The sequence below is a fragment of the Oryzias melastigma genome, linkage group LG21, assembly GCF_002922805.2.
Source record: "Oryzias melastigma strain HK-1 linkage group LG21, ASM292280v2, whole genome shotgun sequence".
Taxonomy (NCBI): Eukaryota; Metazoa; Chordata; class Actinopteri; order Beloniformes; family Adrianichthyidae; genus Oryzias; species Oryzias melastigma.
The window spans coordinates 11,095,289-11,110,225 of NC_050532.1; the positions used below are offsets into that span (position 1 = coordinate 11,095,289).

The window sequence follows — 14,937 nt, forward strand, 5'->3', positions numbered from 1 at the left end:
CTTTTTTTTGTTTTTTTTTTTTGTTTTGCATATATGGTCCTGCTACCTTGAATATTCTAAAGATCTTGAAACTAAAGCAGGGTTGGGCCTGGTACTCATCCATCCAAAGACTAACAAGATGTTGTAATTTCTGCATCCTCATAAGGAAGTCCACGTAAATACTGAAGGTTAGGTCAGGGAGAGCAGCAACATCACATTGAAAAGAGTATCCGAAAGTAAAAAAGAGTGCTCAACAATATCTGTGGAAAACTTTGGAGCAGCTTACAGTTTTCCAGATAAGGTTTAAATTTGCAATATTTTGCAAAAATTAGGATAAAATAGCAAAAACTGTATAATGTAAACAACAACAATGGCAACATGACAAAGTGTGTCTCTGCAGTGCCATTCATGTCTTACTATCTAAAGGTTTAATGTTTGTTGAAAACGCTTTTGAAATCCTGATTGAATTTGAGTTTAACGGTGTTTTCAGATGGGAAAAGTCCATTGAACTCTGTATTTGGTTTGTATTCAGACTGCCATCAAACTGACAGTTCTGTTTCAATCCAAAGCTTGTAAACAAAACCCTGTGACTACAGATCTCATCAGTCATTGGCCAGGAATTACGAGGGCGGGGCAAAGCAACGAGAGAAAGAATAATGGAAGTCCTTTGGCAATCCTTGTCAGAAAGACTTCACTTATTCTAACGTTATATTTCATTGACCAGTTTTAAACATCAACGTGAGGTGCAGCATTCTTTAATGCTACTTTGGTGGAGCGGAGACATGCTACAAGGTGGATACTGAGAAGTTGCCGGCTATGAAGGTACGCTGATGAGTGTTTATGGCATAGATTGTCAGGAAAACAGTGTGAGAAGCAATGTAGATAACGTTAAAAGTAGTTTTAGAGAGCCTGCATTCATTTGACCACATTTCAGTGAGTTGCTGTGTCTCATTGTTGCTCTGCTACTCTGTTCCCATCCCGTAATGCCCAGCTACGGTGGCTGCTTTGGTCCAGTTGTTCCACTCCAAGCACAGAGTCTACTCAAACCATAAAAAAACTGAACTGAAGCTCAGTCTGATCGCAAACGAACCGAGACTAACTCAAAAGAGGAGTGTTGGACCAAGGACTGCTCAGATGTATTCAGACGTAAATTTTTTATCTTTCAGCAAACAAAATGTGTCCAGTCTGAATACACGATCAGTTTTGCTTTCAAGAAAATTTAAAACAAGAAACTTCAATAATTACTTGTTCATTGACTGCCGTATTTGAAATTTTATAAGCTAAAACAACTGGACTAAAATTATATGTCATGTTAGCTGTTCTATACCTGAGTCTTTGTTGGAACCATGACCTTACTGTACCTTGTGTCGGCCTGGACAGCCTGCTTTGGGAATCACACAAACTGGCAGTGGTTAAAAAGGGTTCAGACGAGGGTTGGAGGGGCTGGAGAAAGGCCACAGAGGGAAAAGGCACTGACGGGATATGGGTCATGGAGGAGTCAGACATGGAGCTGGGCACCCCTGCATGACTGCTGTCCTTAAAGCCGGAGGGTACTCTCCATCGGGGTAACGGGGAAGGAGACACATCCTTGCTGGAGGAACCAGGGACACTGGGAGATATGAGGGACTGCTCTGGGGTTGAGGAGGATTTAGGCAGGAGGTGCAGAATGGAGGAGAAGAAGGAACAGGATTCTGGGAGAGGGATGGTCCCGATTCCACTATCCAATGTTCGCGTCTTGCAACCAGAGCCTGCAGCACAAGGAGAACAGCTGAAGTGGCTCAGGAAGGCAAAAAACAAGGGGAGCACACAAGGGCAATGAAACAACAGGGCTGAAGTGGAGCTAAAGGGTTTAAAGAAGTAATTGTTCTAAAATTAAATTAGTTTAACATGTTTGTTTTTTTTAACTGTGTTCATGCTGAAGCTCTTACACTTCAAGAAAAGTCGTATTTCCTTTTACAAATGACAACTGAGAATGAAAATCCCTCAAAGATCCAACAGCATTTAATGAAAACAGCTTTATGAAGTGGTAATTGCCAATTTGTTTTGCTAAATTATTTATTTTGTAATTTAATTTTTGTCAGATTGTCTTTGGTGTTGATTAAGAGCACATTGAAGCATCTGTTTCTAATATTTAAGCAGATTATCCTTTTTTTCTTACTCTAAAACTTCTAAAATAGAAAAATGGTGGTTCAGTATATTCTAACCTGAAAAAAGCCAAACTAGCCCACTTGAACCACTGCTTTGTATCACAAATGTTTGTTTTTTTTTCCAGATGAACGTGCGAGTATCAGCATGCAACGATCCACAAAGCGAGTACCAAACGCAGATCATGGTCTACTGCATGACATGAAACCCAAATACACTGCTGAGTGTATTTTATTAGTGTCACCACACAGACATGCTGTGACATGACATGCTGCAGAATTCTCACAGTCTGTCATTTTGCCCTCAGAAGTGCAGATGAATGTGCGTCGCTTTTGCACGGATCGTTATAGCATATTGCATCTTAAACATAGCACTGCGTAAATATTTAAATTATCCTGCATTTCTAAAAACTCATTATATAATCCTTTTTAGTAATATTCTTAGGAATAATAGCAAAAATTATAACAAATTGAATCATTCAACTTTGTTAACCACATTCTACAAAATGACCTCATTTTCCTCTTGATAACAGCATGTGATTGGTTTAATATTAACCTAACCTTTCCATCGGTTTAATATCAGTCCAGAAAAACATTTGGAAATATTTCTAACCCATAATTACCCACAAGCCACTGCAATGTGTGAAGGACCTGTCTGCTTTAGAACAATATGACATTGTATGGTAATCATTCAGGTAAAAATACAGCAGCTGATTTTGAAGGAAAATAAAATAAAACGTTTAACATGGATTGTTTTCTACATATTCAATCAGAAAAATATGCAAACAGATTATTACTTGGAAAGCCAAAAGAGATGAATGACAAGAATAGTAAATCCCTATCTTCTTTCAATTGGTTTTGACCATTTTAATGAATAAAAACACAAAAACAGGAGGAAAAAAACTTGTAAACAATAATTTCATTTTGAATTGGTGCGATGGATGTCACTACTTTTTTTATTTTTTTATCATCCATCGAGTCATAAACTGCTCCTTCAACTCCTCGTTGAGCTCGGGGACTCGTGGCCCAGTCTGGATGGAATAATTCAGCTCACAGCTGAAGGCAAAGTTAATTCTCTCATAAGTGGCTTGGATGATTGTGCTTAGCTTGTACCACGGTGAAATTTTAATGAGGTGATTAACCTCGGAGGCCAGGCGTCCGTCCGAATCAAACATGCTTGATATTTGCAGCGCCTTGCTGATGGTGTCACCCCGGCCAATGAAATTTCAACAGGGTCTGCCACGACTTCTCTACTCGAACTAAGTTAAAACTTCATTTATTTCTTAGACTCAAATGTATTTTTTTAGATTATTTTTGCAAGTTTCAAGTTAGTAAATCAGTGATGCCAAAAATGTTGTCAACCCATAATTAGGAACAAACTATGAGGATTGAGTGCTTTAGTTTTCAGTGGTATTTTTAGTAATGTCTTGTTTTTGAGTTGTCCTGTCAGTCACTCCAGGTTCATGTTAATCATCCATGGCTGTTTTCATTTCTGGTAACTGTCCTTAGTCTATAACTGTCTTGTTTTCTGTTGGTCATATCAGGTCACCTGCTCTGTCACCATTGTTTTCTCCATTCTAGTTTATTTATTAAATGTTTACATTTCTACCACAAGCTGCGTTTTGGGTCCCACACCACTGGTTCCTGACACAAACACGGTATTTTTTGTACAATTTTCAGAGTATGGACTAAATATGGATGCTTTCAATCTACTATAAATTAATTAAAATGGCCCACACAGGTGTAAACAAATTTCTGAAAGTTTAAATGAAACTGGTGCAGTTTAAGCAAAATATGAATATAATGAGACTGTGTTTTTATCGTGTTCTTGTGCCATTTTTCCGATGAGGGAGGGCATATATAAAGAAAATTAGCTTAAAATTGCCTTTCTGAGTATTTATTTATTCAAAATGTTATAAATGAGGAGGAGCAGATGAAAAAAAAGTTTAAAAAAGAGTGTATTTGTGACATAAAAAATACACTGGGTGAGCCACAAGCTCCCCTGCTCCAGGCGGAGTTGCTCTGCACCAACAGTCTTGCGTTAATTAGGTTAATTTCTGATAAAAAATAAATAAATAAATAAATAAAAAAACTCCTGTCACTCTTCTGAAGCTATACCCTAGAAAATGATATTTTTATCTTTGCTAAATATACATAACCATAATTAAAATACCACTGGTAACACTTTATAATAGATCAAAAGGTGACTGGAGTGGGTCTTTAAGCTGCTGATTGTATATCAAGGACATGCTAACAGTCATGTCCAATACCATATAATGAAAACTGGCTGAAGCAACCAAAATAAGTAGGAAAGTTCAAATGGAAGTAACACTTTTGCATATTATTGACTATGGAGAACCTCTGTGTTCAACATGAGTAAAGTGTTTTTTTCTTAATTGGATGGGTCTTACATGCAAACTCTCCAGTGCATGAATGTGTGAAAATTAATGATTAAGCCAACATCCAAAATTTCTTTTAAAGCAATGCCAGCAGGATGAAGTCTTTTTCAAATAATGTTTCATTTGTGGTCTGATGCAAAAATTCAACAGAGAAAACAAAACAAAAAATAAATATAAATCATGGTTAAGAAAAAAAACACCAAGACACCAATAAATATATATTATTTCATGTCTTGTTGGCTGCTCATATTCTTCATAAACAGGACTTACACATATCTTTCATAACTGATCTTCACTTCTGTCTGCAAACTGTAAAATGGTAAGCACAGACAAAACCTTAATGTTGTTGTGCCTGGAAGGACTAAGCCAGCTCATTTGTTCTGTTTTTTGTTTCTGGATGTTCATCAAGTCTCGTATAAGACAAGAGAATTAAAAGACCTGACCTATTACAGCATCTTTGGGGACGTTCTTCGCCGTGGATCCTTTGTCATCATCAGCTCTCAGACTCATCTGCAACTTTGTATTTGTGCAAAAGAGTAAAAACACAAAGTTACAAATAAACTTCGCCTGTGAAATCAAAATGGGGCAATATCATACATTTTCTTGATTTGTTTTTTAGTTATCTCCTACAATACTAGTTTGCATGCATTATATATCTTTATAGACATAAATGCACAAGGTGTAAGATTTAGGATCATATGTAAAAATAGATTAGTACACATATGTATGTAACTACTTGAACAGGCTTTTTTGAGATGCACTTTTTGATGTAAAAAGTGTATTTAAAAGCTAAAAATAATGAGATAAAAACCCCACAAAAACGTATTCAATTCAAGTATATTGCAAATGAGCAACATTATAATGTTCAAGGACAAACAGTAAAAGCCCCCATCAGACACTGCACTGCACTCACAGAAATGTGCTTCTACCATTGTTAAAAAGGCTCAAAAAGTACTTAAAGCATCATTGTTACAATAAGAACTAGACAACAATAAAAACACTCACCTTTGGGTCCCCGATGACGTTGGAGTGTCCCTGAATTTCACTCAGAGACATTCCGGGACAGGGCATTGAGATGCATGCCCTCACTGCATCATGAGACTCTCTCCTTCCAACAGAGCTGACACAAAACAGTTTGTCAACAACTTTATGCTGCGATCCAGACATTGACTTCAGGTGCCCAGAGTTATTTGGCTGATAAATTGCAATTCAATCTATTGAAACTTGGCTGTGTTTCTCTACAAAGTATGTCTGATTAGGTTTAAGGAGATTGATAAAGTGTCTAAAAGATTCTTAACAAACAAAAGCAATATCATTTAAGAAATGAATATTCCATGAATAAATTCACTTAGTGAAACACTTATGACATGTCAAAGGAGTCATTATTATCTGCATAAAAGACAGAGACCAAAATTCCTTGATGTCTTACCTGTCTTTTCCATCACTCTTCCTTCTTTCTTTCTTTTTGTCAGACTTCGTATTCTTCCCTCCAAGAAGTGATGTAATTTTTTGCTCCCGTTTTTCCTCTTTGACTTTGAGTGGTTCGGCTTTTTTGCTACTTGGTGCCGGCAGCTTACTTTTGCGAAAACCAAACCAATTTGCGAGACTTGAGCCAGACTTTTGCTTGATTTCATTTGTTCTTTCTTGTTCCTGAGATTTGTGCAAGTTCTCCTCAATTCCAAGCATAACTTTCTCTTCGATGGTGGTTATGGTACTTTGTCTCTCTGGTTCTTCTGAGACTGGCTCTCCAAATGCGCTAGAAAATTGTTGCTCAATCTGAAGCCGCCTAGCTTGCTCTCGTTGGAGTTTCAGGCTCTGAAGCCTTTCACTGGAGGAACCCAAGTGTGTAGGAACAGTCAGTCCCTCTTCAATCAGAAAGTTGTTCAAAAGGGATCTATTCATTGGACAATGGTAGCTGCTGGAACAACTCATGCTACCAGGAAGGACATCCCCAAGAGAATTCAAAGAGCTCCCAGAGTGTGTTTTGATCTGAGTACGAACCTTTCCGGATCTATTGAAGCTTGGTCGGTCCATGTAGCGTGCACCAAAGCTCTGACTGCGAGCTTTTGCACCGTTCATGCCCATTACAGGTTTGAAAATAGGTCTGGTGGAAACAGACACAGAGCGTTTGAACAGCCAACCTTCCTCATCAAATCCCCAGTCTAGCACCATACTGCTGTCTGTGGCAACAGGTCGAACGGGCTCAGAGTCCAGGGAACTACAACGAGTCTCAATCTTTCTGTGAGCTTTATCATGTGCCCCACAGTCGTGTGCCGCTTGGGGGTCACAAGTAAAAGTCTGAAAGGTCTGCCCACTTTTCAGGTCATCTTTGTGCTGTCTTCCAAAAACAAGGAAGGTACTTGTGTCTTGTCCAGCAATAGTTTCATGAGATTTAGCATTAGCAGGGAAAGTCCTTTTCATAGGTCTCGATGAGGAAGATGGTGGATTGTGGGCATTTCCGTGGTAGTATATGTTGGAGTATACTGGTGGCATGAATTCTGAAAGCTTTGGCTCACTAATGCTCTGTTGGGATCTTTGAAGGATGCTTGGATGGGGAAACATTGCAGCAGATGCATTTTCTCCAAGACATGGGGCATTTCTGTGAGTACATACTGACTCAGGAGGCTGGGATTCTTGAATGGGGACAGGTGGCTTGTGGGTATGGCTAATATTGGCAGGTATGTCTTTCAGAGGTTTGCATTCAGCACCTCTTTGTTGAGCTGTTTGTTGATTGTCTTTTAGTGGGTCAGGAATTTGAGCTTGTGATGAAGAGAAGAACTCATTTGGTTGTGTTTTCATTGCTGTTGGTGTCTGTTTTCCAGATGACTTTTGATTTTTGTTGTCAGAGTTGGATGTAAGTATTATGGAAGTACTTTGACCTGGGGTGGGAGGTGGGGAGGGGGATCTAGGCTCAGTTTGTGAGACTTCACCGTGCTGGTCTTGGCGCCTCTGTTTTCTTGGTGAGCAGGGTAAATTGTCGTAGATGCTTTCCTCCACAGAGTCACTACTCGAGAGCCTACTGATGTGCAAAGAAGACCTTGCTGGACTTTTTGAGCCCTCGTTGATGCCTGAAGTCTTGACAACCTTTGATTGTTTCACAGGAGATGCAAGAGGAGACCCCTGTTGTATATTCTCAGCAGACTTAGAACTTGATGATATTGTAGAATCTTCATCTTCCTCAGATTTAGACAATGTTTCCTGACAAGAGCCATAGGGTTTATTGACATTTGTCCTTTTGCTAGAAACACTATGTCCTGAAGAGTTTTGGTTTGTCTGTCCTTTTGTCCTTTGACCTTTTATAAGCTTTTGGTGTAGAGGAGAATGCTTAAGTTTTTCTTGCCCTCCATCTGCGCTTTTGCTCCGGAGAATGAAAGCTTTCCTTGCAGAGTCACACAGCGGGGGCAATGGCTTCCTCTGCGGAGACTCCAAGATGGTGGAATTCTTGGTTTCACTTTCAGCTTGATGAGCTTCCTCTCTGCAGTGAGGAACCTCAACTGAGGAGCTTCGCTGTCTTGAATCATTCATGCTGCTCAGAGCTCTCATGGCAGCATGCTGAATAGACAAGTCCACACCATTTGAGACTGCTTCCACTTGCTTGTGTGAGTTGATTTCTTGTTGTCTTTTGTTATCATCAAGTCTGGATTTGCGCTCACTGTAGCGTTCCTGGTTATTGTTTCTGTCACTGAAGTTTAGACTTGATGTCCTGTGCTTCTCCAATGAGTTTGTGTTAGTTTCTTCCAGATGTGTAAGGCTGTCAGATGGGCTCACACCAAGTTTCACTGATGGGCCCTCCAAAAATAAGAACTTATCAGATCCAGGTGATGGGAAAAGGCCAGAAGTGCCTGAACGTCCCAAGGAGTCTTCTTGAAAGTTGTCTTTATTCCCAAGATCCAATTTGCCCAAACAAAGACGCTCCTTCAGTGGTTTATCTCTGGACTCCCTTGCAGAGTCCTCATCTGGATCATCAGAGTCCAGAGTGGTAGCCTCTGATTTACCCTTAAGAGGTTTGTTTGAAGGGACTCCCTGCTTAGCTACAATTCCTTGTTGTCCACACTTAACACCAAGAGAATATATACCCTCATTTGAGGTCATGCAGTCTTTGCAGTGTGGTTCAGATGCAAGTAAGGATGCATCCTTGGAGTTGCTCATTTGAAGACGTTTTAGTCCTTTCAATATATGCCCCTCCTTCCAGCCAAGGTCTTTTTGCTCAGTGGGTGCAGAATGATTGCTGGATACAGAGCCATTACTCAACCGTTTGTCCCGGCTTGAAGCACTCTGGGCAAAACGAGATAATTTGCAATTACTGAAATGGCATTTAGCACATCTTTATTGTCAATATTTTGTTGTTGCGGTGAAACAATGATGAATAGACGGCATCTAAAACCTACTTGCTTAGAGGAGCCACGTCCTTCTGCCCAAGTGTGGGAGCCAGTGGAGAATTCACTGCAAGCACTGGACAGTGACAGCTCACTGCTACTGCCGCTTCCGCTGCTGCGGGGGCATGTGAGGCTCAGCAGGCTCGGCCACCTTCCTGAAGGAATGCCGGCTTTTCCGTTCCTTTGGCCCTCCTGGAAGAGAAGATCGTGCAATCAATCAACGAGAATGCCAGCCTGAGAGGTGAGTGTACCTGCGCAAAACTTGTAAAGGCATTTATGCAAAATGTTGTGAAAATTGTGATTCGAAGCACCATTAGTCGAGTCTTTGGTATGACCCAACTGTGGATTTGAACCCATGTTCTCCCAGTTTCAGGGTATCCACTCAGATCTTTCAAATGAGACATTTCAAATAATAACGGCTTTATAGTTTGAATCAACAGTTGAAGCAAATTTTGCAACCACAGATTTATTGTGACAGGATCTACAGTTTCAGATATAACTTAAGAGTGACAAACTCCTATTTATTAAAATATATATATTCAATATTTTTTGAAAGGTCAGATGAACTGTAAGAAACAGTTTTCAGCTTTTATTAACAAATCTTAATGGACCCTTCCCTCATCTTTTTCTGGATGTACAAAGTAAGACAAACTAGTTGCTAAATTAGAACTCAGGCATAAAATGGTAGAAATAACACAAAACAATTGGTACACAAGAGCTTACCAATGCTTTCAAGATTTTTAGATTTATACAGTGTCACAACAATGACCTGCTGTGGGGCAAAATTAGCATGATATCTCTCCGTGATTAGGTGCAAGCTTCAAATCACCAATCCAAGTTTTTACCTCAAGATACAGAAGATACAGACATGCATTAGAAAAATATTTGCACTCCCTCACAAAAGACTCCAGCTGCATATAAACAAGGAACTTCTTTTCATGATTTTTTAACGGTTTCCTTTATATTGTTTACTTTGAAAAGTTAGTCCCATTTGTTGTCACACACCAGGTGTGTGAAATTCGTTTTCCATATTTGACCCATCCCCTGGGGGAGCAGTGAGCTGCAGTCAATCCAACTCCCCAATGCTGAGTTTCAACCAGGGAGGGTTTGGGTCCCATTTTAAACTCTGCCTGGATTTGAACTCACGACTTTCCAGTCACAGGGCAAAAACTCAACCACAAGGCCTCTGAGCTGGTGCAAAGGTAAGATGATATATTTGCCTAGTTACTTTTAAGCTTTAACGTATAACAGATTACTCATTCCTTTTATTCAAAAGCAACCCCTTACTCGTCTCAGAATTATATGCATATTACACGAATCTTGTGAATAATTTTAAGTTACTTTTATTCTAACATCTGCAGAGGAAGTGAAAAATGTACCACTTTTCAATTACTTGAGGAGTGATATGGTGTCACAGAGACCTCTAAAAATAATGCTTTTTTTTGTTTGGTGAACTATACTAGAAAATGTGACAGGCTGGATCACAGGAAATCTGAGCTTTTGGAAAGTATGGTAAATGTAAAGAGATTTTTTGGGGAAAAATGTTAGTCTGTTGATGTCAGACAGGGCTGTCGGTATTTTTCTTTCCTGTTGCCGTCATTGTTTTGGATCCGTGACCTAACAGTATATGAAGGCAAAATAAAAATAGTACAAAATTAAAGCAATTCAGCACAACATTGAATTTTCTTTTGGCATTTTTATCTGTTTTCAACTCGTCTTGCTGTATTGACAGTATTTCTATTATTTAGTTAGTTATTTAGTTAGTACTATCTTATTCTACTTACTAAAAAGTAATGTTACTGTAATTGAATACTTTTGTAATAAGTTACTTCCACCACTACATGTGTGCCAGAGAGTTGTCTCTTTTTTTCCCTATTGCCTGCTGGCTCCATCTTCACTGCCATTCTAAATATGTTATCTGAATCAATGCTGTCTAAAGTCAGGGGTCCCCAAAGGTGTCAAGTGCCGTGACCTCATTTAAAAAAGCTTTGATCGTTCGGAAAGCTGTCATGGCCAGCTTCCTCTCAAAGTCATTAGAGTCATCTGTTAGCAATAATTAATGCGAATAGAAAATAATTGCATAAGGGAGCTGGGGACTGCAGTGATTTGGTCCATTCATTGATCTTCACCTATTATTTGATTATCTGCACCAGCTTTTATTTCCTGAACACTATGGGAGAAGGCCGCGTTTGAGCAGAGTGGACCAGATTAATCTTGAAACTAATTACACTCAGCACGCTGAGAGCTGACTGAGATTTGAAAAAAGTGATACAGCTTAACAAAAACCCCAGTCACAGCAGGTCAGTGTTTAAAGTCAAGGGCGAATTTAAGTAGAATTTTTGTAGAAATCCTTTTTTTTAAGGCTCCATTACATTTTTTTCTTGGGTAATATAAAATACATACAAGTCATAAAGATTTCAGTTTTCAAAAAAACATTTTTTTCCTTTTTTAAAGATGCATTCACTTTGGAATGTGTGGGGCCCAGGAGCTCAACCACATGGAGCACCCTTAAAATGTTTTAAATATTTTTCTAAAAGGATCACACAGTTTTGGAAATCAACAAAAAACTTTCTCACTAATTCTTTACAGAGGATAAGAAAATGACTTTACATAAATATATGGATGAACTTATGAGCCCCTAAAACAAGTTATAAATCATTTGTGGCTAAAAATCATGTGATCTATTTTCAAACCATCCCAGTGGTCTTTTAATCATGATTATGCCGTTTTAAGCTAAGTTGAAAAAAAAAGGTGTCGTTTCTAGGACCTAGTGTCTGCAGATCAGCAGGAGTTCATCATAAATTCACCTCTAAGTTGTGAGTGAGACTGTTGGCCCAAGATTATTTCCCATCACCCCTTTGTTTGCACTCTGTTAGCTTACAGCACCTCACAACCCCAACATAATATTAATTTTAATCATAAATGTCTTTATTTGTGTCCTCCATTATGTGAAAAAGCTTGTTAAAAACACAATTTTCAGTGGAGTCGTTCTTTAAGGAGATTGGAAGTCTACAAATAAGCTAAAATTCTCCTTCTTTTTACTAACTACGTGTTACTTCAACTTTATTCTTTAACTTAGCTATTTTTAATGCCCTTCATCCCCTGATTACTTGTAGAAACCTGAGTGGTCACAAGTGAATAGATTTCTTTTTTAAGAGGTTGAGTCGTGTTAAAAACCAGCTGTACCACTATAGTTCTGAGCAAATGCCACTTAAAGAGGATTAATCAGTGCATTAAGGGCAGGTTTTCAGCTGGTGATCAACATGCACCTGCTGCTCCGTTAAGTCTTTTTTTCAGCAGTAGAGGCCAGTGAGTGCGTGGCGTCAAAACAGATCATGAAAATCTGTGATAAGTCAATCTAATGTCTAGCCTTTCATTAGAATAATTACGGTTAAAACTATTATTAAAGCGGACTTTAAGAAGTTTTGAAAGAAACTTTAATTTAAAAGCTTTAATTCCTTCAGCTCAAGCAAATCAGAAAAATAGACACTTTTGTCATTCTTTCTTTTTTTTATCTCCTCTGTGTTCACAGTCTGCTGTAACCTCACTCTGAGTCAGTCGACCTGACTGGGAACCGACATGCTGCCATAGTGATTAAGAAACCTAACAAGCATATCTTACAGTCAAAAACAAATTTTCCATTTCAATTATTCATGCATAATTCTCTCAGGCAAATTGATACACGCAGTCTTAACGCTCCCAAGATCCAAAATTTCCATCTCTCCTGGCGCATTACTTCCTCTCCAAGACGTTTCGTTGTACCCATCAAAGCAGTTCATGGTTTAAAGAGCCTGTTGTTACAGAGAGTAGGGCTGGTGGAATCTGTCCTCTTAGTTCTCATGTTTAATGCAAAAAAAGGATGATCCCTAAATAATGACTTCATCTTTAAGGCCAACAGAGTTCCCCAAAAGAAAGTAGAAGTTTCAAAACTGACAAGTCTGAAGTTAAAAATAAACTCAAGTGTGAACAGGAAGATCTGTGCTGGTTCTTAAGATGAGATTATTTAATTAAAAAGAAGATCACAGATAAAGTTAGGGCTGGATTTTTTCCCCTTATACATTCTGTTTTTTCTCTAAATCTTTTGTTTTCCATTACTCTCTGTGAGGTTTTAAGATTCACTCCTTTCATAATTAATGTTTTTTGCATGTTTAAAGTCATTTAATGAATCCTTCTGTCCAACAAGTCGTCTAACCTTCATCCACAATTGTCAGACTGGGATGAAGATTCCACATTCCAAAGGGCTACAGTCACAGTTTCCCTTATTTTAATAGCAACATGAGAAAAAAGAAGGGTCTATTTCAAATTCTCAGCCAGGCTTTTCTCTGAAACTGCTTCTTCCTCTTCTGGGTCACGGATCAGTTCATAGATGTGGTCTCTTCAAAGACATGTCTGCTTCTCTTGAGCAGAAGCAGCTTAACATCTGCAGGGTTGTTCTGCTGACAAAGGCGATCTTTTAGGAGAGTGAAAGCTGCAGAGACGTCCATGCATGAGTCCATGCGTGGACTGCAAGGCTGTCAACATATATAGTTACTTTATTAGGAATTGTTAAAATTTCAGCTACAATGATCATGTCACTTGAAAATAATATTAACGGGGCTACTAGTACTTCAATCAAATAATTAACAACTAAATTTTTTTGGGAAAGTAGTTAAATGTTTTATAATAAATTTGCCTCCTTATTCATTTGTGAAGAGGAGGGGAGAGGGACAGAATCAGATTTCTCAGGGTCTTTCCTTCAGAAAACAACCTAAAATGCATCATCACTTAGCATACGTAAATAATTTTAAAATTTAAAAAAAAATTAAGACATGTTACTATGATACATTGTTCTCCAAAAATTCTCAGATTTTACGTAGCAGTGTGACACAAAGAATTAGCTTGTTTTAGATAAGCTAAACTAATTCGGGATATCCTTTACTCACATTAGGAGTTTTTTATACATCTCTGTCAACCAATTAAGTCAGATTACTTAAAAATAATTTGTATTTTTTCCAGTAACTTTGTGTCCCAAATTGTGAATTGAGAAGTTTTTGCTGTTTTTCGATTACTCCTATTCATTTTTTTGTCTTATTGTGACATTATCTTTGGTCCAATTCCTGTTACAATTTTGCAAGTGTATTCATTTTTTAGTATTTATTACTTTGCCTCACTTTTGATCTTTTCACATTTTCTGCTTTGAAAAATATAAAGATCTTACAGATCTTATGTAGTATAGTTGAACAAACTTTTTCAGCACTGAATAAACTATTTTAAAAAATATCCATTTCTTATTTAGCTGTGGGAATTTTATTTTGCATCAAACATCTGTCAGACCAAATATTGTAGACCATCTTTGTGCATTTGTAGTTCAAATAACAGAGAAATCATATATGTTTCTTGCATCATTTATCTAGCCGTAAAAGTTCAAAAGAATCCTACAAATTGCATACATTTTTTTTTTGTTTAAGTGATTCTATGCTGTCTGCTCTTTTGATCAATGACGTTTGAAAAGAGCATCAAGAAAAGGAGTTTACTCCAATTCTGACACTCTCTTTGGTGACATTTTCTTCAAAATTCAAATTCTCATAACTTCAATTCTGGTCTTGCGTGGTTTGTTCTATACCAGGGGTCCCCAAACTTTTTCTTGTGAGGTCCACATAGCCGTTGGGGTCAGTTTGTAGGCTAACAAAAGAAGTGTAAACTCAAACATTTAATGTTTTCTAGAAAACCACACATAACCGGATAAGAGCAAAGACAGCAGAAGAGTGGAATAAAAGTCACATTCTATACGGGTCTCGATCGCATGGCCGGACTGGAAAAGAAAAAGAAAAAAATGATGCATCTCTGATAGTGTTCAGGGGCCGGGCCCAATGTGGAGGTGGGCCAGATCCGGCCCGAGGGCCGTAGTTTGAGGAGCCCCTGCTCTATGCCAATTTATCGTATGCAGAATACGGTCCTTTTACTGTGTCACCATAAAGTGATATCACACATGCATTCATTGTTTATGGTCTGGAGAATTGTAATAGTGGATATTTTTGCTCCCAAACAGAAAAAAAAAGA

At 38.3% G+C, this 14,937-nt stretch overlaps 1 protein-coding gene across 5 annotated transcripts in view; it reads right to left on the minus strand.

The window, feature by feature from the left end:
* Nucleotides 1-14,937, minus strand: part of LOC112155374 (nck-associated protein 5) — a 51,975-nt gene that overhangs the window by 9,756 nt on the left and 27,282 nt on the right. For 2 of the 5 annotated variants that reach the window (XM_024286950.2, XM_036209750.1), the window contains exons 8-12: nucleotides 8,911-9,090; nucleotides 5,952-8,797; nucleotides 5,528-5,642; nucleotides 4,966-5,038; nucleotides 1,341-1,727 (exon numbers count right to left, since the gene is read on the minus strand). In XM_024286950.2, coding sequence (XP_024142718.1) covers nucleotides 1,341-1,727; nucleotides 4,966-5,038; nucleotides 5,528-5,642; nucleotides 5,952-8,797; nucleotides 8,911-9,090 — 3,601 coding nt within the window. Of the gene's footprint in view, nucleotide 1; nucleotides 1,728-4,792; nucleotides 4,832-4,965; nucleotides 5,039-5,527; nucleotides 5,643-5,951; nucleotides 8,798-8,910; nucleotides 9,091-14,937 lie in introns of those variants that run through there. The other 3 variants (XM_024286952.2, XM_024286949.2, XM_036209751.1) reach the window with 3 other exon arrangements.